Genomic DNA, 25,290 nt, shown 5'->3' on the forward strand with positions numbered 1-25,290 from the left:
AGGTAGCATTAGTGATGGGTATTTGCATAGCTGTTACCTCCTGTTCACTTGTACTTGATGGTATCCCGTCTCTTCTGCCCTTCATCCACGATTGAGCCTCTTTAAATTGGGCTTGCATCTATTTGCAGTCCTCTAATACTGCTTCCATTAGCCCAGTTCTTCACGTCTCTGCAGATCACAGAGGCGATTTTGCCAGTTTAAGGACGCCTCTGCTTCTCCATCTAGACGGTCCGTACTTTCACCACAAAGCTTTCCAGAAAGGTAATTTTGGCATGGGCCACGGCTATCAATGTGGCCTGATCTTTCAAAGAGTCATTCAGTGCTTCATATAGCTATCTGAAAGGTACTAAGGATATTGATAAGGCTGCCATGACCGTTTTGCATTTGCACCATCGCCTCACTCAAAGTTCCTCCATCTACTGTCTGCTCCTCCTATTTGGCTTGCAAGTCCCTTGTCTGGTCTCTTCTGGGCCCCGAGTACTAAATACTCTCCGATGAGTCCTAGTCCATTTCAGAGGGTGTCGGCGACCTAAGCATCCGCCTGCTTTGCAGACGCCATCTTACCGGATCTTCATTGTTTCCCCGATCAGTTTCGGGGCTTTTTCGGATCGTCACATCCTTTCCAACACTTTCAGTGGGCGGCTCTTCCAGGGCTACTTTAGGTTGCCCTTTAGCCCCTTTCTCAACATCATCCCAATTACCTAATGCGGTCAGCCCACCCCGCCCTTTAGCCCCTTTCTCAACATCATCCCAATTACCTAATGCGGTCAGCCCACCCCGCATTTCCACAACGTTCTTAGAATTCAGCAAAATCCATCGCCTCTGTGAAGCAATTTTTGTATTTGGGGTCAAATGTCCCTTGACAGAAGGGCTGCCAAGAAAAAGTTCATAATTTCTCTGCCTCTCGGGTCCTCAATACTCTCCACCTCATCTTTAGGGGGTTTGAAATTCCCGTTGTGAGACTGTTTCACCCCTCCACCCCCAATTGTGGTGTGGGCTGTATGAGCAAAGCACGACCCTCCTCGGTTAGCTGTTCACTGGAGTTCCATTCCGGCACCTCCTCCCCTATATGTAATGTGTAATTAACACCAATAGCCAATCTACTAGGGGAGTTCCTAAGTACCTGTTGAACGGGGCAGTCCCTGGGTTCACCTTCTCTGTCCCCACCACCTGCTGTGTATTTATTAACAAGGGGCTGGTTAGATGTTAATTTAGCCGGCTTCCATGTATCCTCTGTGTCCGGTAGGCTGTCAGTCCTCGTAGGATGGAAATGTTAATCCACCACACACAGCTATAACCATCACAATCAATTCTCACAGCCAGCTACTCATGACTGGGACCAAGGTCGGATTAAAAAAAAAAAAAAAAAAGAAAAAATAAAAGTGGACCATCCCAACCTGTGCTGTGAGCATCCATCTATAAACATCAGTGTCAGCATTTAGAGCATGCAGGCATTAATCTATGTGGCCTTGACAGCATGCAGCAACAATCTAATGGAAAGGGACTGGATGTGATAGTACCTGCAAGAAGCAGGGTTCTTGGCTTGCTCTACAATACAGGATTACCATTTATCCACATGTTCTAGGTTTGTCAAAGGTAGAAGAAAAAATGCTGACACAGCTTTGTCAAAATTAAACCAGAATACATGCATATTTCCGTAGCAAGCAAACATGCTAAATACCAAAGACCATTAGAAACAAAACAGTTAAAAACTGCACAGATCAATGACAGTAGACTTATCAGACAGCAGATGAAGTTGTAGAGAAAAGTATGGCAGAGGGTAAAATCATGTCTAGGAAACAGAAAATAGTAACGATGTAACTAAAGAGGCAGATTACGAGGGAGAAGCAGAGTGGGTGTCAAGAGACGCAATGGGCTGGAAAGATGGACTGGCATAAGGGTGTTGAGGTGGAGTCTGCGAGAGATTTTGAAGAGTGAATAAGGGACCAGTCAAGGATAAGGGAGTGCTATTAAATCCGAGGACAGGCAGAATATCAAGTTAATAAAAGATAAATTCCTTATATTCTGAGATGCGAAGGTAAGGCAGGAGATCAAGTAGGTTCAGATAAGTGAAATAAGGAGGTTCAGATAAGTGAAATAAGGACCTGCAATCATTTAATCAAACGTTAGGCATCTCCATAAGACATATTATGTGCTAGCGGGCCTTAAAGAAAGAGTGTCATGGTGGTTGGGACAAAGTTTGCCTATCAAATGCCATTGGTTGTGAAGTGGAATTGCATTAGACAGTATTATTGGCCTGCAGGAATGAATTGGTCATGGTTACTGCATGCTTGCAAATCCCATTCCGTAGGGTGGTATTGGATATGAATAGTGGTGTTTAACTTAATTAAAATATGAAATAATTTGCAACTTTTTTTTAACAGAACAGCTCTAGTAACCATTGAGATAATAGCAATTACTGAAAATTAAATATTGGAAACACGTGCAGGAGGGCTTCCTCAATCAGTACAGCCTAGTTGGCCCATTTGGACCAGGGCTGTCTCATGATGTTCGCTGCCATCATCACAGACATTAAGTACAGTATTGATAGCATGCTCATGATGCAACTTGTGCTTAAGGTTTCAATCACTTACCGGAGAAATTTGCTGTTGTCTTCATCATCATCGTCAAAATCGAGACTACTAAATGGAAAAGAACACTGATGAACAGAAAACCGACTACTCAGAAGAGAATAACAATGCGATTACAGTATTATTACAGCTACTGACACAATAGCCTTATTCACCTTTCACCACGCAACTCACTAGCACCTATTTGAGCCATGCATACACCGTGTGGACCAACAATAATGTATTTGTTTTACATTGCTCCACAGAGGGGCAAAGCACTAATGTACTTTAGCATACTTAGTATTGTTCAGTTGGTGTGAGGAGGTGAAAGCAATAAGACGCACCTCAACAACATGAAATGTTGGAAAAATTGCACTTTTATGATGCAAATGCTTTATGGTTTTGACATGTATTTTTTAGATCTGTTTTTAGGAACAGGATCTTTTTGTATGCGTTTTCTTTGTATATATAACTGTTGACATGCCGACTGACAAGCACCTTTGTGTGTAACAGTAGGTAAGAGAGGAGTAGGTTTCATACTGTTCATTTAAACATATATTTTGATTTTCTTCATTTGCATGACGGGAATGAGAACAGGTTTAGAAATGATGAATGAATAATATGATGATTATATATGACTAAGGGCTTGTTTTGAATAAGGAAGCAATTAATTTAACATGTACAAAGTAGTGGGAGACTGCTGAAATTAAGTTGAATACAGATGTATACAAGTAAGAATAAATGAACCAAATGTAAGTGTGCTGGAAGCATGTTTTGTGAAGTATATCCACCATGTGGACCAATAACCATAAGAGAACCTTGTGCCCTGAACTTTGCGGAATTGTTTTTGCAATTTGCAAACATGCAAACCGAACCCCTGACCAAGTCTCAAACAGCTCCAATTATGTCTTTTAGGTGCATACCTTGTCTTTCTGCCAGTGTTTTTCGAACAAATCCGATCAATAACCTATCAGGGGAATCACAAGTCCTTAAAGGGGAAGTTCGCTCAAATATTTTATTGTCCTGATCGTTCGGACATGTATATTGAAGCATACTATAATCAATCTTAAAAAAATGTCTATGCATGTTAGCTTGATTTTACTCACTTTTACACATGTGAAAACAACGGGTTGGGCACCGCCATCTTGTGTTAATCTTATCCTTTGATGCATCACCCCAAGTTCAAGTGACCTCGCAGCAAGAATACAGATCGACCGCCCTCAAACTGACATCACTAGGTGCTTATGCCCCTATTAGGTAAGACTTTAATAGTAATGATAACTCTTCCTGACCTGCGTCAACCCCTGAACTTTTTGATTTTACTGGTGGATTATTTTCCTTTTCCCACACTCACAGAATCTTTTATAGGTGTCATTTTTTTTATTCTTATTTTACTAAGCATTTTTGAGGTTAACAAAGCACATCAGAAAAAACAATATCATTCATCGAATGTCCCAATTCCCCACAACAAGAGGATGAACCTGGGAAATGATCACAACTTGAAACGGAAATTCTGCGCACGTTTTTCCAAATGAGGTAACCTCTTACACACACCCCTGCCACCTCCCTGGGACAAGTTGGGTCGAGCATAACAGTTGGAGTTGATGTAGTTCGAGTAGGACAGCGAAGCGTCTACGGTAGGGCGTGGGAGGATTCATTTGTACACGTTGAGGAAGGGTAACCGTTCCATTTCTCTTGCTGGGGTGATGTTGTGGAGTGCACCAGTAATGGTCTCCATTTCATAGATCTCTCTGGCCTAAAGGACCCACATTCTTTCTGATGGGAGGGTCTGGGCTTTCCATCTTATTGTGAGGCATACTCTAGCCGCCAGTAGCGGGACGTGTGGCATGGGTGGGAGATGCGACCATCGGCCGTCTGATTCTTCCAGCCCGAATAGGACTAGCCAGAGGTTGTGGCTGCGTTCCACCCAGTCTATGCTTTTTATACACGCCAGAAATTCCTTTCAGAATGCCTGCGCTTTTGGGCACGACCACCATACGCGCCAGTAGTCTGCTTGTTCGCCACATCCTCTCCAGCAGAGTGGGCTTGACCCTCTGAACATCTTGGAGAGGGGCTTAGGGTCTTATTGCCACCTGTGGAGCAGTTTCCATCTGTACAGTTTGTATTGGCATGAGATGGAGGTTTAATGGCCGTTCTTACAAAGGTGCTTCCAAATGTCTTTGTGGATTGAGTCACCTAGGTCCTTCTCCCAACCTTTCCTGAAGGCTTCATTTGCAATTGTTTCTTTGCACAAAAGAGTTTTGTATATTTGAGCGATGAGGCCCTTAGATTACGTGGTTTCACTCAGTCCTTCCATTTTGGGGACGTCAGAAACCCCTTCAGTTGCAAGAAGTGGAAGGGCAGCATGAGTATGATTTTCAATCCTTTATAGTTCTTGACGGGAGGGGCATGATTTGCCTTTATCATCTGGCTCACTCTTTCCAATCCTGCTTCGTACCATTCTTGGAAGCGCTGCGGTTCTTGGATCTCATTCCTGATCAGGGAGCCCAAATGTGGTTCATGGGTGAGTGCCATGTTGTGAGACCCTTCATTTTGCCCTTGTTCCATCACAGTTTTAGGAGAGCACACAGTATCCTCTGGTCTATAGCCTTCTTTGGGTATGCTGATTTTGGTGACCAGAGCCATTCCCCCAGAGTCACTGGCCTCAGTAAATAGTTTTCTGTTTCCACCCACTGTTAGTTTTGTCTCCCCTGAGATGTGCACCAGGGCCGGAATTGGGCTGAGCTGTAATATGAGTAACAGTCAGGGAGGCTCCCCCCTCCTCCTTGCCCCGAATCAGAGTGTTGATTGATATCCTCTGCTTCTTCCCTTGCCATAGGAACTTGCTGATTTTACTTTTCAGTTCAGAGAAGTGGTCCCCGTGGAGCTCTAGTGGGAGCATTTGGTAATGATAGAGGACTCTGGGGAGGATTGCCATTTTAATTGCAATGAGGCGACCTAGCCAAGAGATAGTCAGTTTTGCCCACCTATCCAGCTCGATGCTAAGCTCCGACATGAGCGGGGGAAGGTTTGCCTCGTAGAGGGTCTTTGTGTCCTATGTAATGTTAATTCCAAAGTATTTCAGCGTTTTTGGGGGGACTGGGATTCCTAGGCTGGATAAATCCTCCTCTACAATGCCCCTTGGGTTGTTGTACGGGAAAATTATGGATTTCTCTATATTGGCCTTCAGTCCTGCCCATCGGCCATATTCCCTTATGGTCTGGAGGACTTTGGTCGGGCTGGCCATGTAAAGGAGCACATCGGCAGCAAACATTCCCAGTTTATATTCTCAATTTCCTGATTCCTTCTATGGAGGGTTCCTTCCTGACCATGTTTTCTAGGGGTTCTATCGAGAGGGCGTACATGAGGGGTGAGAGCAGGTAACCCGGTCTGGTTCCCCTTGTGAGATCAAATTCTCTGGAGGTTTTCCCGTTGACTAACACCCTTGCTGTAGGGCATTATATAATCGCTCGAATCCCTGTCATGCACCGCTCCCCAAATGCTGCGCTCTCAGGCGTGTGTCAAACAAACTCCCACTCCACCCTATCAAAAGCGTTTTATGAGTAAACTGAGCAACGCATGGTTCCCCCCCACCTCCCTTCCTTGAGTGTTCCATAATGTCTAAGATTTTGCGCATGGCGTCAGCTACGTGACTACCTTTTATAAAGGCCACTTGGTCAGGGTGAACTAGGCGGGGCAGGATTCCCTCCATTCGGGTGGCCGGGGCTCTGGTCTAAACCTTTGCGTCTGTATTTAAGAGGGATATTGGGCGGTATGACTTACAATTAATTGGTGGGGTATTTGCCACTTTTGGGGATGACCACTATGTGTGCTGTTACAGAGAATTCTCACAAACGTGCCAATTCCCTTCTACCTTAGAGACCCCCAGCTCTTTTGCTGGACTTTAGGACTTAATTTCTAACCTTGAGAGAGTGAGCCCTTTTTCTCACCCTCTCATGTATTTTTCTTGTGATTTGTACTCTGGAGTCTGACAAACTCCGCAGGCATCATCTTTACATTGTGACACACAGCACCTTCAGTGCAGTGGCACAGGGAAGTCTCTTAGCTTTCCCAAAGGTTTAAATACCTTCTCTTGGTGAAACTACTGTTTCCAAGAGCAGTGAAGTGAAATTGACTGCTGTGCTGAAGCTCCAAATTCACCTCGACTAGAGTAGCCCTGCCAAGACGATTTCTCCCCTTGAGTTGGTGGGACCAATCAACTCCAAAGTAAGCCCATCTGGACATCCTCTCGGAGCTGGCTGTACTTCCACTGCTGCTGGAACCGAAGTGCCAGGGAGAGGAACACCAGATTGTGTGCGTTGCTTTTATGTCAGACCCGAGCACCAGGAAGATCCTCCGGACTTCCCTGATGCAGGACTGATCAAAGCCTGAGCCACCTCAACAGAGTGCTGGACCCCAGAAGTGGTATTCGAGAACTGCAGTGTTGCCATTTGCTGTCAGACCTGAGGAGCTGAAACACAGAAGGACCGCTGAATTGAAGTGTGCCCATTGCTGCCGTTGACCTTCCCATTGCAGAGCAGGAGTCCCCAGACGTCCTCCCTCTTGTCCCCACGACTGAGGCTCAGGAACAACAGATCTGCAGAGCTGTATAGGAACAGAAGCCAGCTGGAACCATTTCTTCTAACCTCTTGTTGGGTAGCCTTGCTTGCTCTCAGTGGAGACCGGTCTTGTTTACCTTGTAGAGTTGCTATAGCTTTGCCCCTCACACGCCTCCCAGCTTGTGGACCTTCAAGTGTTCTATTTTCTACAAACATTTCTAAAAACATTGTGCAAGACTTTTTACCTACCTGCAAAGAAGATCTTCAGCTCCCCTAGAGATTGTGCAATTAACAATGGCTGTCCTGGCTCCCTGAGTGACTCTTCTTACCTCCGAGTCCGTGCTTTTTCTTTTCCCCAGGAAAGGGTTAATTTACTGAACATTGGAAGGTTTCAAGAGTACTTACTCGTTTTATGAATTATTTGTTAACCTATCTACCCATCGTTTTATTCCCCTATCTAACCTTTGCACCAAACTCAGTATTGCTCTAAATGTACCAGTGATAAATCAATGTCCACAGTGTCCTAGCTATTTAAGTCACCTGAGGGTGTAGAAAGTGTCTGTGTGCCATCCCCAATGGGTATCATCTGATTTAGAGAAACAGAGTGTGTTTTGAAGTGTAAAGTGTCACATATATTGCTCCCTTCTGAAAAAGGCTTATACAACTGACTGTGAAATAAATTCATAATTGTTTTATCAAGAAACCTTATTTGAATAACTGCTACTGTGAAACTCTGTCACAACATTACTGCTCACATTGACCCCTCTTGAGATAAGCCTGGCTGCTCAGCCACACTACCAACCTCTGTAGTTCAGACTTATACCAAAGGTTGGGTCCCTATTGCCAGGAGGTCAGGGTTGTTGTAGTGCACCCAAATGCCACTGCATACAATCTTGCCTAACATGCTTTAGTGAAGGAGGGTGAGGCCTGACGGGAATCTCGTATACGATTGAATAATATGGTCATGTGGGGGGGGGTAGGGTTCCTGCAAATTTCCTATAAAATCCCATTGTGTAACCATATTCCCCTAGTGCCCCTCCAACGGCAGTCTCTTAATCACCGCCTATATTTCTTCAGGTTAAATGGGGATTCTAAAAAGGTCTCTTTCAGCTGGGGTCAGTTGCGTCAACCTTGACCCGGTGAGATATTCGTGCATCTCTGATCTACCTGCAGAGCCTTCACTTTTTTTGAGATCTTTGTAATATGTGGAAAAGTGGTTTGCTAGATCTTCCGGGGAAGTGGCGCAGTGTCCATCTTCCCCCTTGACTTGTTCCACCCATCTCTCTGCCCTCTGAACCCTCAACCTGGCGGCCAGCACCCTGTCTGCCTGGTTTCATTTTTCTTAACATTTTTGTTTTAAGAATTAAAATTTCCGTACTGTGTCCCCAACTCCCAGTGCGTTCAATTCAGCCCTTTTTTATTTTAGTGCTCTCAAGTCTTCATCTCGGTAGGTCCCATGGGAATCTAGTTTGCACTCAAGATTCTTAATTTCCTAGCCCAATAGATCCTCCTGCAGCCTTCACTCTTGTTTCTTCCTGGTTCCTTCTCTCATTAGGGCCCACCTTCATGTTGCCTTTCCTGCCCCTCAAAGTGTTGTCTCCTCCACTTCCCCATTGTCACTAATTTGGAAATATTCCTCTATTACACTGGTGAGCTCCTGGGCGAAAAGCGTATCTCGCCACAGATATTCGTTGCTGTGCCATTTGGACTCACCCCTGCTTATACCCTCCATCACTAGGTACATGGTGACAATGTCATGGTCCGACCAGCCCACTGCGCGGATTGTGCCATTTCTTACCCGAGATTTATACTCTCTGCTTAATAGCAAATGATCAATTCTAGTGAAGGTCACATGCATACTCGATATGAATGTGTATCCCTTTTTGTCTGGGTTTCGGGTTCTCCAGACATCTAGTAGGGCTTTGCTTTCCAGGCTCTTTCTAAATGTGTCTGCCCCTCCCTGTGGCACCCCCCCCTTATGTTCCGCCCGTGTCACTTGTCTATCCAGTCTTGGGGCCGCCCATGCATTCAAGTTTCATCCAATTATGATTACCCCGTCCCCCCTGCTCCTGGTCAGTATGGTAGTGAGGGCTTCTTGTTAAAGGCGTCCTGGCCCTGGTTGGGGTGTGTATACTCCAGCTAGGGTTACCCAGTTCCCCTCCCAGGCCCACTGGACCAGCAAGAGCCTGCCCCTCATCAGGGAGTGAACGCCTGGCATAGCAGCCGGACCCGCCTTTGTGGCATCACTCCTACCCCTACTTTTTTCTGCACAGCCGAGGCCCAATAGGTCTGCCCCACCCCCTTTCCTCTCAGTGGCCTTGCCTCTCCGGCTTTCAGTCTGGTCTCTTGAATGAAGAGAACATCAATGGATGCCCTCTCAAATTCCCGTGCTACCAGGGACCTTTTGGTGGGAGAATTCATACCCTTTATATTTAAATTTCCCACCTTCAGGAGGCCTCTTCCACTTATTTCCACTGGTTTTCCATCCCTTCCTGGACTACCACTTCCCATTTGTGACCCCATACCATGTGTCCTCCGTTTCCCTGTCTGTATTTCTCCTGCCCTTCAGTTTTTCCTCATCTTGACCCAATCTGTGTCCCTGTTCTCCCTCCCCCCCTTAACAACTGGTAACATAACTGAGATAACGATCCAACAATTGCGTACCCAAACCATGGTACCCTGTATTGAGATGCCCTCTTTTAATTGAGGGCCACTAGGTTAGGAATTGGCCACTGCTTGGGGTCTTTCAATTTGTTCCCTTCACCTTCCCAGTTTACCCCCTGTGTTTTTCATTTCTTTTCTTAAAAGCCGCCTCAGTGTTCTTCTTGATCATGGTGGCTTTGACGGCGATTGGGAGCTTAGTTTCACATACTTTCCTCCCGCTTTTCTTCTTTTGCGCCTCTGGAGTCTTATTTCAGCTTGCATTGTCCTTGGAGAGGGAGCTCCCGGCGGACCTGTTGGGACTTTTGTTTCAGTGCCCTCTGCCAGATGTTGCAGTACTTACTTTGCTTCCTCTGCTGTGATGACCATTCTTCTCCCTTGACCTCGACCAGCAGTGTGAAAGGGTATCCCCCGCCCCCCACCTGTACCGTATTCCTTTGTCCGTGAGCCATCTGGTGAGCCGTCTGCATTCCCTCTTACGCCCCTAGGTGAGGCCCGACAGATCCTGATATATTTTGACCTTGGTTCCCTGGTAGTCTATTTCTTGTGCCTGCTGCTTCACCCTGGCGAGGACTTGCCTTCTCTTTGTATTGCAGGAAATTCACTACTACGGAGAGTGGACCGCCACTGAACGCTCTTGCTCCTCTATGGGCTCTTTCGCCTTACACTTTTTTCCCTCCTTCCGCTTGGTAGAGGAGGTTCTCAATGTTCTGCACTTTCTTCTTGACCTGGGTCAGCGTTTCCCCGTCCGTTTCTTCTAAGCCAATTATCTGTAAGTTCGTTCTACGTTCTCTGTTTTCTAGGTCATCTAGTTTCAGGGTGAACTCCTCCTCCCTTAACTCGATGTAGTCGGCAGTCTGGCATTTAGTTTAATCTCCACCAGGTCAGCATTGATTTGGTTGCATTGAAGTTTTCTGCCTTTTCCTCCTTTTTCTCCACCTTTCCTCACAGCTCTGCAATGGATGTTTGAATGTTTGTGCGCAGGGCTCTTATTTCGGCCATTACTCTCACTATGTTCTCTTTTATGGATGTGTCGCCCATTTTTGGGACCAAGGTGGGAGTGTCCCTCGAGTGGTGGGCCCCTTTCCCTTCTGTATTGCGGCAATGCTTCTGGATCTCCTGTGGGGGTGGCCGTGCCACAGCCTTTGCTCTCCTTCTTGCGAGCCTATGGTGGAACTTTGTTTGTCCTGTTCGAAGAACTGTGCTGTAAGTCCGTGTCCGGTCCCTGCTGCTTTTCTTCATTGGGCGCCATCTTTGGCCCTTTGGGCAGGTGGGATCTGGCACTCTCCCCTTGATGTTCCCCATGTGGCATGGCTCTGTGTGTTCTTCTTTGGTGGGATTTTACGTGGAAGCCTGTGTGCTGCCCGACCGCTCTTGGTGTCCCTGTTGCTGCTATGGGCAAGTCCGGTGTGGGAGGGGTCACCCCCCCAGCGCTTTTATTGGTGGGTATATTGCGAGGGGTCTGTCTGCTGATGGGGGTCCACCACCTTCCTTGGTCGCTCGTCTCTCCGGTCCTCTCCACTTCCCCCCCACATTTGGTTTTGCCAGTGGGCTCTCCAGATGGGTCTCTTTCCTGGCTCTCCAACCTTCTAGCGTGAGGGCTTGATTGCTTCCAATGCCCTCACCTGCCTTGTTGCTGTACATGCCCTGTGAAGTTGCCTTTTGAAGTGGGCTCTGTTGCTTATGTCGGGCCTTGGGGAGATGTGTCCCATCTCAGGTGTTGACCGACCCTGCGTGGTTATGTGTATGTACTGTGCTTTTGCGTTGAGGCGGGTGGGCCAGGCGTGCTCTCCTTGCCTTCTATAATGTCTGCTATGTTTTATTTCGCTCTGAGGTGGGGAACCTGTATTGGGGGCTCACCACCCTGTCCCTGGCTCGCAATGCCCCTTGGTTATTTAGCAACAGGGGGCATGGGGTGGTCTAGATGGAGGCTGGTGCCTCTCCCCCTACGCCTGCTGTGCATTTATGCTGCTTGGGGCACCAGGGTACTCTCACCTTCCTCCCGCTGTTGGCTCGCATTGTCCGCTCCTCTTCCTGGCACCGTCGGTGGCTGTCTTCACCTTTTTTTCCCCTGGCACAGGTGGCAATTCGGGGTTCTCTCCTGAGGCAGACCGCTTCATTCATTCTTCCTCAGCCACCGCTTCTGTTGCGTGCCTTGGCGTGTCAGTGCTGCTCTCCGGTTCGCCACGTTTCCTCCTACTCTGCTTCAATTTTCGCCCACGGCAGTTGTGAGGATGCACCACCTGTGGCGTTGGCAATTTATTCACTGGGCCCCCGCTGGCTCTCCTCGGCTTCCCATTTCTTCCCTGAGCACAGCGTGTCTTGCTAACACCGCTCTGTGTCTTTGCCCATTAGACAGGCTTTAGAGTGAGAGTTTCTTTCTTGCCGCAGGGTTCTCTGCACCAGACTCGGGGATGTCGCCCTTCCCTCACTTTCTCTTTGGCGCCCACCGGCAACAGCCCGCTGGAGTTGGCCCGGCCGCGGCATCTGCTCTTCTCTACCATGGTCTTTCCCATCTTTGGCTGGGGCTCTTCTAACTTTGGAGGGTCCTGTGTCTTCTAGGGTTCATCGGGCGCCTTGACCTCCGCTTCAGGCTAGTGGAGCTTCGGTTCAGGCAGCCATTGCCGTCCGCGCCCCCTACTGGTCTCATGTGTGTCATTTTAAGACTCTCCACAGTGCCTTTTAAATTTTATCCTCTTTGACAACTTTTTGGCAATACAAGCCTGTTGCTGGGTTGCCCTAAGGGCTCCCCATTTAACATTCGCTGGCTAACCCTTTGAGAACTACAGTTCCCAAGGACAGAAAGGATCATTCGATTCCTTTTACATTGTATTAGGGGAGACCAGCAAACCCCCACATTATGTGGAGTGCTGGGAGGAATACAGAGTATCCCTTTTCTCCTTTGAAATGTAACATTTATGTTACAAGGACAAACCTACCTTTAATGGCTGGTGGCAGTGAACCTTTTTATTAATTTGGTGCACCTTTACCATGGGGCTGTTTGCACAGCCCTGGTTAAGGCACCCATGGGTGCTCATTTTACCAAAATGGCCCAGTCTTGTTTTTCCGCCATTAAAGTGTTCCTTGTCCTTTCTTGTTCCTTCCCCCAACATCCAGGGTGGAAAATTCCTTTGTGTGATTTTGATCTTCGGCGGGAGTCCTGTGGACTCCACGGCCAGGCTCCAGAGTGTCTGTGAAGGCAGGAAGCGAGGGAGGAGTCCAAAACTCTGCAGCCCTTTCCAGCCTGAGAGCAAGATTCCAGTTCAAACTGGAAGGCTGGCTGTCCTAAAAGGATTGCCAACCCCCACCCATCCAGGTTTGAATGTTGCAAGGCTGTTTGATTGGCTGGGTTTCTGCATACCAGTGGAACCAAAACTGAAGAGGATGATGAAGGAAAAGCTGCCGAGATGATTTCCAGCGACTGGAGAACCTGCAGTGAAACCAGTGCCTGATGTAGCCCTTCCTTCCAATCGACTTGGGGACACCGAAAACGACGACCACCACCATCCAGAGCCTGGTGAGAGCCACTAGACTCAAGAAGACCTGCATTTGGTGCCATCCCACGCCATGCGGCAATCTTGCGGGGCTGCCAAACCACAATGCCCCGAGACCTCGAGCCATTGTACGGTGGGTGCACGGTCTTCCGAATTTCAAATCTTGCTAAACTTCGTGGACATCCTGCTGGATCTCTAGAGACACGACTCAAGTCCGAAAAGTCCTCTCACCAGAGTGCTGGACCTTTGTAACGTCGGTAACCCAGCGATATTCTGTCTTCTTCTGTGCTCCTAAAAAGGCGCCAAATCCACAGAGCCGCATCCAGCCACGGGGAAAACCTTGCCTAGAGCCTTCCCTGTTGATCCCTGCTGTAAAGTACCTTCCAAGGTCCTGTTTCAGTCACCATGACAAGGAATCCACCGACTGGGTTTTTGGCTGCAGATCCTGAAATCCTCATGCTGCAAAATCTTCGTCTGTGCTGAGGTGCTGTGCTGGCTTGGGTATTTACTTACCTTAAGTCTTTTGTTATTCCTGTGTAGTATTTGGGGTGTTTTCTGTGATTGGGAGGCCTCTCGTCCAGTTCACCCAGACCCACTGTTGGAATCCACATAGTGAGTCTTCTATGAAGCTCCTGGACCCTCAATTAACTCTAAAGTAAAATACTCACCTGTTTGAACAGTCTTCCTTAGGAACTCTGACTTTTGCTACTTAAGAACCTATCCTGACGCTGCCTGTTGGACACTAGACCCTAGTGACCCCCCTTCTGCCACTGAGAAAACTCATGCTCGACTTGTAAAGGATTGGGTCTTTCGCCAAGAAAAGAGAATAAGTGTTTAAAAGTTACTTACTTTTAAAAGAGTTGTTTGGTAACTGAGTGTGAAAAGTTACAAAAGTTATTACCTTAGAAATGTTCTGCCATTCTGAAAAGTATAGAAGGTTATTTTGCTCACCTGTGAATTGGTTGTGCCTTGTAACAAACGTAATGCTGTTGGTTTCACTTCACTATTCCCGTTGTATGAATGTCCCCAACTGGGTCTTGCTTCCCCTGACTTGCGGTTAGCCTGTCCAGAATAAGCCTGCCTTGGGTTTTAACTACCTAGAATAACTGAGTCATTCAAAGTGTAACACTAGGGTTTTACTTTTCCTGGTCTGTTTTAGACAGACACAAAAAGAGTCTTAGGTTCACAACTGCCTTTAAGTTGCTTATTGCTCCTGTAAAAAGTCTATAGGTTTTACTTACCTTGAGTCTAACTGTGTTATCCTAAAAATAAGTTAGTTATTGTTTCCATTAGTCTGTGAATTGAAAAGCAAACTTGAAAGTATTAGAAGTCCTAAATTGTGCTTTTACCTGAATAATACAATGACAGACTTTATTGTGAGCACAGCTTAATTGTTTATTATAAGAAAAAGCAAAGTTTGCCTTCTCAAATTGAAATTAAAATAAGATGGAAAAAAAAAGGAATAATATTCCGTTACATTCACAAGTAGTGTTATGTTGTCCAAAGTTCAGTGTTGCCAAGAATAGTGCTCTCCTGGAAATAGTTCCTTAAATTCAATGTCTGTAGCGCTTAGGCACAAGTAATATTTGAATTTCTGAACCTTTCTGAAGTTAAATTTGAGAAAATAAAATTGTATTCAGTTAAATTCACTGATGTTGTTTTATTGCCTTGAGATCAGTATTGCCAAGGATGGCGCTCTCCTAGAAAAATGGTACCTTAGGTTCAATGTCTGTAACACTTAGGTACACATAAAGTTTGATTGTCTGGACCTCGACACGTGTTTCCCCGCTTTTGTGCGTCAAGCGGATCCTCAGGAGGTGCAGTTCCAACAATCACATGATTAATTCAATTCTCATTCAATCCTGTATTGGTATATTTCACATTAGGTTAATGTGTATGAAACCTAAAAACCAAGACAAAACAATGTTAAAAGGGCCAAAAGTTGCTAAATACTTAATGGTGAAATTGTTAGTGAGCAGTTATACATACAATTAGTAGCTTAATGGAGATGAAGCTTGTGATATTAGAAAGCATTCATAGGTTTGACCTGCGATAGACATGATATGATAGATCTTACAATTATGGTCTACCTTGTATTGTGGTAGTTATGTATTAGAACTAAGAGTTTTCTGATTGTCAAGAATCAGGTATGCCCGCATTAAGCACTTACCTTCTAAGATTTAGAGTGTGGATCTCGAAGCATGCTTCAGGATGGTGTGATTGCCATTGATGCAAGAAAGAAATGGCTGTTATTTATACTACGCGATAACGTCATCGCGTTTACGTGCACGATGATGTCACGCATGTCCATTCAGACGCCATTTTGGAACAGGATAGTGTTCCCGATGGTAAACACCTCTAATGAATGATAAATTGTAAGGTTTCCCCGATTTACTATAAAATTGTGTTTTACTAAAGGCCCCTCAACCTTGGTTTGTCTTGGAAAGTTTTTAAGCTGCATATGGAAAGTAAAGGTTATGCAAGTTTATAAACCAAAAAACTGCCTATAATAATCTAGAGTGCTGAACTTCAATCTCTATAGTGACTCCTACGGGTTATGTAAGGTAACATTACATCGAATACAGCAATGTAAAAGAAAAGGTAGAGTGTACAGTCAGAATAGGAATAATATGATGAAAAGAACATATGATAAAGCCAATATCTTTAAAAAGTGGTATCGTTCTTGGTCAGAATTAAGACCAGAATGGCACGTTGTTAGGATTCGACCATGGAAACTCTGGCATGCTTGGAAACGCACTGCAGTTTAGAGTTCCTTATCAGGCGGTCTAGTCCTCACCTAATATGGCCGCCGTGTGTATATTACTAAGCCCCGCCCACCAACCGGTGCGTTGTATCTGCTTACTGATACTCAGCGCTCCGCAGCTAACCACGCTTAGCAGCCCTCCTTTACCTTCCTAAAGAGTTTGTTAATACCTCTTTCTCTCCTTTCAGTCTGGCTACTTCGCTGAGCTTCCTTGGAAGTTTTCTGCTTACTTTTCTTTTCAGCGCCCGCTCGCTACTTTCCTCCTCTCTTTTGTTTTCCTTGCCGGTGGCTACGCCATTCTAGCTTTCAGTTCTGCTTCTCCGCCTTCTCCTACGGCTCTCCGTACTCCCTACTGTTTTCTTTTGTGTGATCTCTTTATATCTGGTAAGTGTGTTCCTAATTTATTGCTTCTTACCTTTTCCTTCCGCGGTACTCCAAACAGTCTCTCCCTCATTCTACGTGTGCTCACTCTTCGTTCACACCGCGGCTGACACCGGCCGCAACATTCTAGTTTCCAGACCTATTCCTTGGATTTACGCTGTAGTCATACTCACCCAATCCTTCGGTATCTTCAAGATCTGCACCCCGGAGTATATCTTCTTGTCAAAGTCAAGACCCAGGACATACTCATTTTCCCCAATTGTGTGAATTCCCTTGACATCCCGGACCTACCCACAGAAGGACACTGCATCAGGGTTTTTTGGCGCCATCCGGCTTTTTCCCTGATCTTTGGCTCCCCGAAGTTCTCCTTAGACAGGTACCAATCCCTGTCAAGGTGGCCTCTGAGGGAGCTAGACCTTATCTACACGATAGGAAATCAAAGGATAAGACACCAAGGGAGAATTCAGGATCCCAGAAGAAATCATCATCCTCTTCCAAGGACAGCAGATCCGAAGGTTCAGGTGAGGAGCAGGGGAAGGCCAGGGCACGTTCTGACAGAATACAACGCCCAACCAAACAGATGGCTTCCCTAGAACAATACCAAGCACTAGTAACTGCTCTGCAGGGCCTCACAATTAGGGTGCAATCTCTCAAAACTGAAAACGCTGCACTTCGTCAACAAGTAGTGCTACACAGACATGATCAGGGTAACTTGCCACCCATGCCGTTGTCATATGGTAAATATGATGGCTATCCAGGAGGTTTTAAGGATTTTTTAGATGCCTGCCAGGTGCATTTTTCCTTTAGAACCCATGCCTATGAGACAGCCAGATCCAAGGTGGGTTTTCTTATTGCAAACCTAACAGGTAATGCCCTACCTTGGGCAATCCCTCTGGTCTCAAATAATGATCCAGCTCTTAATGATTTCGACAGATTTGTGGAACAGTTCAAGGGGAGATTCGACCGTCCTGAAGTCCTGTAGACGTCGCTGGAGGCTATTCTGGATGTTAAACAAGGAACCACAGATTTACATCTCCCGCTTTCTGAGATTGGCCGCTAAGGCGGACTGGCCGGATCCAGCAAAACAGACCATTTTTAGAAGAGGACTCCACGACGACATAAAGGACAAATTGGCGCGAGTAGCACAACCTCTCTCCTTTCAAGACCTTACGACACTCTCCTTACAGATCGAATACCGGCTATCTGAACGATGACAGGAAAGTCAAAGGCCTCGATTATTCTCTGCATCTCCTAACCCTGCTCCTTCACCATCTAGAGAACCTCCAACTACGGAAGAACCTATACAGATAGGAGCCACCCGTGGACCTTTAACACCAACCGAACGAAAGAGGTGCAGAGACTCAGATGAGACTGTCCAGAGGTACCTCCATGACGGAAGGAAAACTACAGCCCCCGGTCCTATGCAAGGGAGGTGTCGGGGGGGAAAAGTCGACCAACCTTGCTATCTCACAAGACCCATCGAAGTAAAGGAGGATAACAGTCTGATGGTTTTTCATGTCAAATTGTGGACTACAGGTACAAGACCCATGGAGGTATTAGCCATGTTGGACTGTGGGGCGGCAGGCAACTTCATGGACATCAATTGGGCCAGAGAGAATCAAGTACCTGTACAACTGTCATGCATGCTGGACGTGGTCCTACCTCCTACGCTCGTAGAAGAGCTAGACCGTTCTATTCCAAATGGCGGTTGTTCGATACGTTGCCGGGAAAACGACGTTTGCACTTTTCACGTCGCTAACTTCACGTGTATTTTGCTTCGTCACGTGAACTACGGCATTACGTATTTAAGCAGCGTGGAAACTTCACTCGCTGCTTCTGATCGAATCATTTGGCGTTGTGTAGCTGAACCTCCGGTCTGCTTCCTTGCAGGTTACTACAGCTACTTTTTGGGCCCTCTATAGCGTGTTTTCCGTCACACGCTGATTCCTGGAGCTGTTTGGTTGCGTGTAAATCCACACGCGCACGCTATCTTCAAACGCTGCTGGCCTGGTCTGCGTGAATCCTGTTCGCGTGTAAATCCACACGTGCACGCTATCTTCAAACTCTGCTGGCCTGGGCTGCGTGAATCCTGTTCGCGTGTAAATCCACACGCGCACGCTATCTTCAAGCGCTGCTGACCTGGACTGCGTGAATCCTGCTCGCGTGTAAATCCACACGCGCACGCTATCTTCAAGCGCTGCTGGCCTGGACTGCGTGAATCCTGCTCGCGTGTAAATCCACACGCGCACGCTATCTTCAAGCGCTGCTGGTCTGGACTGCGTGAATCCTGCTCGCGTGTAAATCCACACGCATATCTTGTCTTCGAACGCTGCTGGCCTGGACTGCGTGAATCCTGCTCGCGTGTAAATCCACACGCATATCTCGTCTTCGAACGCTGCTGGCCTGGACTGCGTGAATCCTAATCGCGTGTAAATCCACACGCACGCGCTCTTTTCTTTGCGGCTGTACAGAACCGCGTGAACTTTGTTTATACCTTAAAAGGAGCGTTATTTCCAACTCCTGCACCTGTGATATTAACAGGGGGATTGATTCATCTCTATACTTTACTCTACGTGGGAAGGAAGCTTTTCAAGGATAATTGGAAGGTGACAGTGAACAGTACTTTGGACGCTATCCTGTGGTGCATCAACCCGGTATCTAGCGTGAGCCTCGTTCCGTTCGGGATAAGTCTCCCTTACTAATCTTCCCTTCCTTGTCGTTTGTTCTACCTTGGATTCCTCAAGAGACTCTGCTGGATTCGTCTGCCCTAGACTCAAGGTCAGTGTGTGCATTCATGACATTTTCTATTCCATCATATCCAGGTTGGGGCAGTTATTCATGATACTTTATTTTGTTCTAGGCTGACTTCCTATACCTTACCCACGCCCTTTCCAGTGATCCATCGCTCTGCCTGTTTTACCGGTCAGAGAGTTGTATCATTTGGAAGGTCTTAACTTGACTTCACAACTATCAAAACGCGTGAACAGGGATCCGGAAGACCCTACCACCTGTATCCTTTTGAGTACCGTATCCTTTTCGGTTAATACTGTGGTGCTTTCTGACAACATAAGGAAAGGCCGATACCTGTTGAAGGGGTGGATGGTATCCCATTGTCCTCGGGACCCTTAAGTATGGAGTCTTTACCCTTACAGATGGCATTAAGCGAACACCAAGAGTTGGTAGTATTTGATTTAATTTGAGCAGCACATTTTCCTCTGGTGATCGGAATACCATGGTTGAGGAAGCATAACCCCAACATAGATTGGGCCTCTAACCGAGTGAGTTTTGACTCTTCCTTTTGTAAGAACCATTGCATGACCACTCCTCAGAGGAAGGAAGAGATTGTTGAGAACAGATCATCCAACCTCAAGATAGTATCCCAATTCCTCTTCAATATGCGGAGGTATTTAAGGACACCATACCCAGGAATATGCGGAGGTATTTAAGGACACCATACCCAGACTTTTACCTCCGCATAGAACGGAAGACTGTGCTATCGAAACACTCCCAGGGTCGGATGTTCCTTTTGGAAGAATGTACCCATTATCGCTTTCTGAGATACAGGCTCTAAGACAATATTTAGACGCTAATCTACAAAACGGACTCATCCAAGAATCAAGGTCTTCCGGGGGGGGCCTCATTGTTTTTCATTCCATAAAAGGATTCGTCAGAATTGCAACCTTGTATAGACTACAGAGGTCTCAATCAAATCACCACGAGAGACCGCTACCACATGCCATTGATGAGACATTTTGGAATCTGTCAAAGGGGCAAGATATTGCACCAAACTGGACCTCAGAGGGGCATATCATCTCCTGAGAATAAGAAGCGGGGATGAATGGAAGACCGCATTTAGAACCCCGTTTGGGTTATTCGAATATAAAGTGATGCTGTTTGGTCTAGCAAATGCCCCGGCTATATTTCAAAGATTCATCGACAAGGTGTTCTCTGACATGTTGTTTATTTCAGTAGTCATCTACTTGGACGATATTCTGATATTTTCACGAGTACTTCAGGTTCATCGCACTTTGGTAAAGAAGGTTCTATGCCGTCTCCAGACCAACCAACTCCTAGTGAAGCCAGAAAAATGCCAATTCGAAGTCACATCAGTCTCTTATTTGGGATTTATCCTCTCAAAGGATGGTATAGAGATGGACCCTTGTAACATTAAGGCTATCCTGGAATGGAAGGAACCAAGGTGTGTCAAGGACATACAAAGAATTTTGGGTTTGGCTAATTTTTATCGCCAATTCATCCCAAACTTTTCAAATCTAATGCTACCCCTTACAGTGTTACTTAAAAAAGGAATCACGTTTCAATTCGACTAAGAACAAAGAGAAGCTTTCTCTCATCTCAAGAAATGATTTACCTCTGCACCGATATCGATACAACCAAATCAAGATAAGCCCTTTTTACTTGAGACGGACGCCTCTGGAGGAGCTGTTGGCGCACAGTTCTATTACAAGAAGCAGATGATGGACTAACCCACCCTGTTACGTATTAAGACTCTTACAAAGAGTGAGCGTAACTACTCTGTCCTGTGTCCTGGAAAGAGAGGTCCTAGCCATTAAGCTAGCGTGTCAGGAATGGCGACATTTTCAGGGGGCAGCACACCGTTTCCTTATTCGAACAAATGGAGTGTTCTAATGCCCGACATGCTAGATGGGCTTACTTTTTCTCCCAATTTGACTTTCAAATAACATACATACCTGGATCAGAAAATAAGATGGCAGATGCCCTCTCTCGCAGTCAAAGAGAGGAGACAGGTTTTTACCAAGAGCACAATCTCTTATTCCCAGAACTAAAAGTGATAGCTAATGTGTCGCCTTTTCTTCATGAACTCACAACCCTGTATGCTCAACAACCCAGCTTCCCCGTCACTGTAAACCAAGGTTGCTACGACCTTTACTATCATGGCACGGCTCTATACCTTCCTTCTGAGAAACTTCAGGATCAGGTCCTTTCATGGTGTCATGATTTACCCCTCTCCGGACACCCGGGTATCAAGAAGACCTATGATCTAGTCAGTCGGCGCTTCTGGTGGCCCGACTTAGGCAAGGATGTCAATAAATATGTGTCCTCATGTCCTGTTTGTGCCGCAAACAAATACAGAACAGGCAAACCTCTCAGAATGCTTCAACAACCCCAGTTACCCGGTCATCAATGAGAGCACATATCCATGGATTTTATTGTAGACCTGCCCAGTTCGGGGAATAGGACTGCCATCATGGTCACAATAGACTCCTACAGCAAGATGGCACATTTTTCTGCTTTATCCCAACTGCCTTCAGCTCCTGAAACTGCCTCCATTTGTGTGGAGGTTCAGGTTAGGAGCAGGGGAGCAGGGGAAGGACAAGGCACGTTCTAACACACGTGTCCATAGTACAAATCCATTTGGCTTCCTGTTTTCGCAGGAGTAGTTGTAAATTGCCCTCTTGTGGTGGGAGGCTGATTATTTTGAATTTTAAAGAATTTGAATGCACTAAGATATTGCACTTCAATCCTTATTTTGAGTTGTCTAATAGTACTGCCTATATATACTAGGTTGCATACGCATTTGATTCCGTAAATTACATGTGTGCCATTACAATTGATCAATTGTTTGATGTCTATGTGTTTGCCATTGGGCAACAAGATGGTCTTTTTGGCGTTGTCAGAATATTTACAGACCTTGCCTTGTAGTGGTGGTTTCAACCACATTGATTCTGGTATTGCAAACTGTGGTTGATTGTGTTGAAAATGTGACCGGCTGAGTTTGTCTGAGGCTTTTTGTCTTGCGGAACATGATAAAACATCCAAAACGGTATACAGATCTTGGTCCACTTGCAGGATATTCCAATTTTTAGATGAGATTTTTTTGATGATGTGGTTATCTGTACTGTATGTGGTAATACATCGTATTTTCTGTTGTCTTGCAGTGTCCGGTTGATATCTTTTGTCTTGTAAAAGTTGTTCTCTGGTTCTGCTGTTTGTTTTTTGATAGCTTCTGTTGATCAGGGTCTGACTGCATCCTCGTTCCTTAAAATGTTGCATTGTTTGGAGCATATGTTTCTCAAATTCCTTTTGAGTGGTACAATTGCGTTTGACTCTAAGCATTTCACCAAAGGGGATGTTGATGACGTGAGAAGGGCGATTACTGGTCGCATGTAGAGTACTGTTAGCTGCATATTTCACAAAAGGTAGCAGGCGCTCCTCTCCAGAGAGAACATGACATGATAACCTGTTCTGAGTTGAGAGTTTGCAGCACACGCTTTTTGCTCAAGGTACCTTTCACAGATGGGAAATATCCATTTGCATATCAGTCTTTGTCCCGCCCAAATGGGCAGTCCAGCACCGAAATGCTATGGCAATTCCTCTCTGAACAAGAGTACCGACAGCAACCCCATACACATGTTTCAGCCTTGTTGGGCCTCATCAGTGAGGTGAAGCTGTGCCTCTCTGAGCACAGTGAGCAGGGAGACCACGTCTGGTTGCCCCAAGGTAACTTAAGGTGACCAACCCCAAGTTCCTTACACATATTTCACAAAAGGTAGAAGCCGCTCCTCTCCAGAGAGAACATGGCATGATTTTGAAATACTGTTAGCTGCAGTCGGCTTGATATATAAAGTGGTATGAATTATATTGTCTTGATGTCCCCCCCCCTTCCTTCCCTGACCTCTCCTCCCCCTTCCTTATTCCCTTCTTCCATTCCCCCCTTCCGTCCCATTCATTGAAGGAGTTGTCCGATTCACGAATGGTTCGCGATTAATAACTTCGCCAATGCTTGGAATTGACTTTTGGACATATTGAATCTTGGTGCTTCACTCCATCAACTCTGATGCTGGACCTACCCTGGATCTCGCACTCAGGTTGTCCCTGAATCATGCTGTGCCCATCGTCACTGTGAATCCTTGCCTACATTTTCGGTTCCCTTGTGACATTTATTGACCTCTGCAACTGTATTCACTCTCCCCTCTGCTTCTCTGCTCTTGTCACTGTTTTTATTCTCTGTTCTCTTCTCTTCTCCTCCCCCTTCTCCCTTCTCTCACTCTCCTCCACCCCACCTTACTTTTTTCTACGCACTTACTCTCTCAGAATTGTCCCTGGACCTAGTATGACAGTAACAAGATATTTTGTCTTCTGCTCCCCCCCCCCCCTGCTTGTTATTCACCCCTCCACCTGCAACACTATCTGAAATGTCGTCAGGCCTAGTACGATAGTCGCTCTTGTTTTGTTCTTCTCCCTCCTTTCTCCTCACCTCGTGTTATTCTCCGGTTCTACCAGAAATGTTGTCAGGCCTCGTACGGTAGTTGCCTGTCTGTTCCCATTTCCTTCCCATCTGTGTCTTAGTACTTGCACTATCTGAAATGTCGCTAGGCCGAGTACAATAGTTAATTTCACATTCTTGTTGTTCATGGCTTGTAAGAATTTTTTTCTTTTTCCCTTGACCCCTCCCTTGTCATGAAGCACTTTGAAACACATTGTGTATAGGCGCTATATAAATAAACAATGATATCATATCATTGTATGTAAAGGTTGATGTCCAGAAAGTTGATAGATGTTTGACTGAATTGTGTAGTGAGTTTAAAATTGTAGGAATTGTCATTTAGGTAGATGAAATAGTTTTGAAGTTGTGTTGTGCTGCCATTTCAAAATCATAACAATGTCATCAATGTATCGTGCCAAAAAAATAATATTGTTGTGTTCTGTGAATGATAGGTGCAGCCATGCGTGCTCAAGTTCGTAATGCCCTGTGTAAAGATTAGCATACGATGGGGCAAACTTGGCACCCATGGCGGTTGGGTCCTTGGGTTTGCTTGTACAATTGTTTATTGAAAACAAATATATTGTTGCTCAACGTGAAGAATAGCATCTCAAGGGTCATGTTGTTCTGTTCATAAGAGATGGATCTCATTTTAAAAAAATAGTATGTTTGCAATCCTTTAGTATGGAGAATGCTGGTATATAATGCCAAAACATCCATTGTGACAAGCCAAAAGTTAGATTCCTAATGGATAGTTTCCAACTGTTGAATAATGTGTTTGGGGTCTCTGATATAAGAAGATAATGAGGCTGCTAATGGTTGTAGTTGGTGGTCTATATATTCTGATATGCGTTCTGCAAAGGATCCAATTCTGTTAATGATAGGACGACAAGAAGGTAAAACTGTAAATGTTTTGTGTATTTTGGGCAAGAATTACAATGTGGAAATGATGGGAAATGGTGTACTCATATATAGATATTCTTCATTTGTTAATAGGCCTATGGCTCGCCAGTGTTGGCTCATTAGCTTCCAATCTTCTTGTAGTTGGGGATTAGTTGATAATTTCTCATACCAGTGGGTGTCCTCAAGGTGTTCCATTGCCATTTTCATGTAAAATCTTGTTTTAAGTAGCACAATATTGCCTCCTTTGTCTGAGGCTCGACTATGATATTGGTGTTTACTTGCAATTCCTTTTATGCAATTTCTTTGTGAAAGAGTCAAGTTGTGGTGGATCTTCTTTTGCGTTTCTTGTAGATAGATTTGTCTTAAGTCCTTTTGGGTGACTTTAAAAAAAACGTGTCAATAACATCGTCAGGTGCCAGTGTTGGTAGAAATTTGGATTTGGGTTTTAGAGAGGTTGTAGTAGATAATCACATGCCAATTTCTTGTTCTGACGCAAAGGATTCCAGAGTATATTGGTCATTAGGATCTGGTATATTTAGTAAATCAACTGCCTGTTCTACATGTTCAACTGATAAATCGGATGGTACAGTATGGCGAGTTGGTTGTTTCAGCACATCTATTTGCGCAAAGAATTTTTTAAGTTTAGGTTTTCTACAAACGTCAAACAAATCTACAATGGTGGTAAAGTAATCATAATGGTTCACTGGACAAAAGT

At 45.5% G+C, this 25,290-nt stretch overlaps 1 protein-coding gene across 4 annotated transcripts in view; it reads right to left on the reverse strand.

Moving 5' to 3' along the window:
• ARNT (aryl hydrocarbon receptor nuclear translocator) overlaps positions 1 to 25,290 on the reverse strand; it is a 675,339-nt gene that overhangs the window by 554,104 nt on the left and 95,945 nt on the right. For 2 of the 4 annotated variants that reach the window (XM_069649742.1, XM_069649744.1), the window contains exon 3: positions 2,595 to 2,639. In XM_069649742.1, coding sequence (XP_069505843.1) covers positions 2,595 to 2,639 — 45 coding nt within the window. Of the gene's footprint in view, positions 1 to 2,594; positions 2,643 to 25,290 lie in introns of all 4 variants that reach the window. The other 2 variants (XM_069649743.1, XM_069649741.1) reach the window with 1 other exon arrangement.

This window comes from Ambystoma mexicanum, chromosome 1p (assembly GCF_040938575.1).
Source record: "Ambystoma mexicanum isolate Mex_15411 chromosome 1p, UKY_AmexF1_1, whole genome shotgun sequence".
NCBI lineage: Eukaryota > Metazoa > Chordata > Amphibia > Caudata > Ambystomatidae > Ambystoma > Ambystoma mexicanum.